This window comes from Propithecus coquereli, unplaced genomic scaffold, assembly GCF_000956105.1.
Source record: "Propithecus coquereli isolate 6110/MARCELLA unplaced genomic scaffold, Pcoq_1.0 Scaffold103, whole genome shotgun sequence".
Classification (NCBI taxonomy): Eukaryota; Metazoa; Chordata; class Mammalia; order Primates; family Indriidae; genus Propithecus; species Propithecus coquereli.
The window spans coordinates 3,662,839-3,664,958 of record NW_012134192.1 but is presented as its reverse complement, the minus strand read 5'-3'; the positions used below and the strand labels follow the sequence as shown (position 1 = coordinate 3,664,958).

Genomic DNA, 2,120 nt, shown 5'->3' with positions numbered 1-2,120 from the left:
AATTCTCCAAATGAGAATTCTATACTCAGGGAAAATATTCCTCAGAAATGAAAGGAGAATCAATATTTTCTCATCAACAAAAACTGAGAAAATTCATCATTAGGCAACATGAACTAAAAGGAAAAATGAAAGAAGTTCTTTAGGTAGAAGAGAAATGATCCCACAGGGAAACATGGAATCATAGGAAAAAGGAAGCAAGCGAAAAAAAAAAAAGAAAAAAAGGCAAGTATGTAGGTAAATATAAAGGAATATCAACTATATACGTTAATAACAATGATTTGGGGCTTTAAAGTGTGTATAAAATCAAATACAAGACAATAATAACACAAAATATTGGAGAATGTTAATGGAGTTAACGTGTTCTTCTAAGGTTAGCATTCTCGGTGGGGGGAGTAATGATTTGCATATGACGGTAACAAGGGTAAGCATGCATGTCGTGATTTCCAGGGTAGCCAAAAAAAGAAATATAAAATAACACAGAATAAGCTAATGATGAGAAAAGTGGAATAATTAAGTTTTTTGTCTGCTAATAAAGCCACAAAGAGAATGAGTTAAGTACTTCTAGTAACACATTATTCAGGACTCTGAATCTGTAAAATACTCAATTTGCTCTGTGAGTCTGAGTATAACCAAACGCCTGCTACCATGCTCATTCTAATTCTTTTTTGTCATTTTGATTTAGAGTCATTTTTACAAAAGAGCAAATTCATTAACTTGGACAAAAAGCAAACATAAATTTTAGGAAATATTTTATTTGAACATTTAAAGGTATTTAAAGTATGAGGGTGAACACTTATTTGTATTCACTGAAATCTAACAAACTCCATTACAGCTGATTTGTGCGTAGAAAGATTGGAAGTAAATTTTGAAAAAAAAAAAAAAATCCTGCATCTCACGGCTCACCGTACGTGCCTCCCAAAGCCCAGCTCTTCAGCACTGAGATTACCGACTGCTTGGATTCCCTGTTTTCCTTCCTCTTTTCACCTGTGTACTCCCGTGAGGGACTGAAACCCTATGGAACCTGCAGAGAAGTTTCGCAGGAAGTTTGTGGCTTACTAGTTCATCGGTGTCCTGATGTCCCCAAGCAGTCATACCCTGTGGCCCCACGCAAAGCCAAAGGGAAGCCAGCACACTGGCAACGGCTGCCCCTCTGTCATCTGGTGGAACTCCACGGTCCAAGCAGGGGTGGGGTTGAGCTGATTCCAGGTAGTAAGAGCAGCTGTGACTCCGCCGGGTGCCTGCAGCAAACTCAGCCCAGTTTTATAGTAAATCAAGCAAGTCGTTCAGATGAATTCTGGAAATCAAAGGTGCAAATGAAAGGGTGGCAAGGGACAGGGACTCTTGGAGACAGTCACTGTTTCTTTGGTTTGAACTTCAGTGCCACGCTGTTGATGCAAAATCTCTGACCAGTGGGTGCAGGCCCGTCGGGGAACACGTGGCCAAGATGAGCTTCACACTGTGCGGGAGAGAAGCCTCTGTCATTTCTCAGCTGAAATGAAGCTCTTTATGTGAAAGCAGACAGACCCCACGCGGCCACCCCATTCCACAGTTTAATATCTGTGTGTGTGGGGGGGAAGTCTATCACGTCAGAATTCGATTAAGAAATGAGAGAATGCAGAGCACGGTCAGAGTAAACAGAATATTAATAGTTGTACTTTACCAGTAGAATGTGAGCAAGTGATTAAATCTGGGCCTTGATTTACTCACCTATACAATGGGGATAATAATTACACCGATGCACCAAAACCGCTGGACGATTAATTGACATGATGCATGTGAAGCAGTAACACAATTCCCGGGTAAGGACTGAGCCGTGTTGCAGCCAGGGTATTGCTATTATTGTCTTTTACTGAAGGTGACACTATGCTACCTTCGTCAGCTTGCCTCTGGTGCAGTACAAAAGCCATGAATCAGAAAACATGAGCACCCAAGGACATCAAAATGAATGTGCCGTCTGGATCTAGGCCATTCTGTCCTGCCAGGCTCATGGGAGGCACAACGTGTTGATGTCACCTGCAGCATGGCTCTGCCTGCCAGTGACACGCTGTAGAGTGGAAAAGGAAGGCGGAGAGATGGCAGCCACGCTGGGCCTTCCTGCTGCCTGTCCCTGCTCAGAAGAA

The 2,120-nt window shown here is 42.3% G+C and overlaps 1 protein-coding gene across 1 annotated transcript in view; it reads right to left on the bottom strand.

Moving 5' to 3' along the window:
• Nucleotides 1–744: 744 nt before the first annotated feature.
• The window catches only part of MSRB2 (methionine sulfoxide reductase B2), a 20,476-nt gene continuing 19,100 nt past the window's right edge, over nt 745–2,120 (bottom strand). The window contains exon 4 of the mRNA XM_012644185.1: nt 745–1,502. Coding sequence (XP_012499639.1) covers nt 1,352–1,502 — 151 coding nt within the window. The 3' untranslated portion in view covers nt 745–1,351. The remainder of the gene's footprint in view (nt 1,503–2,120) is intronic.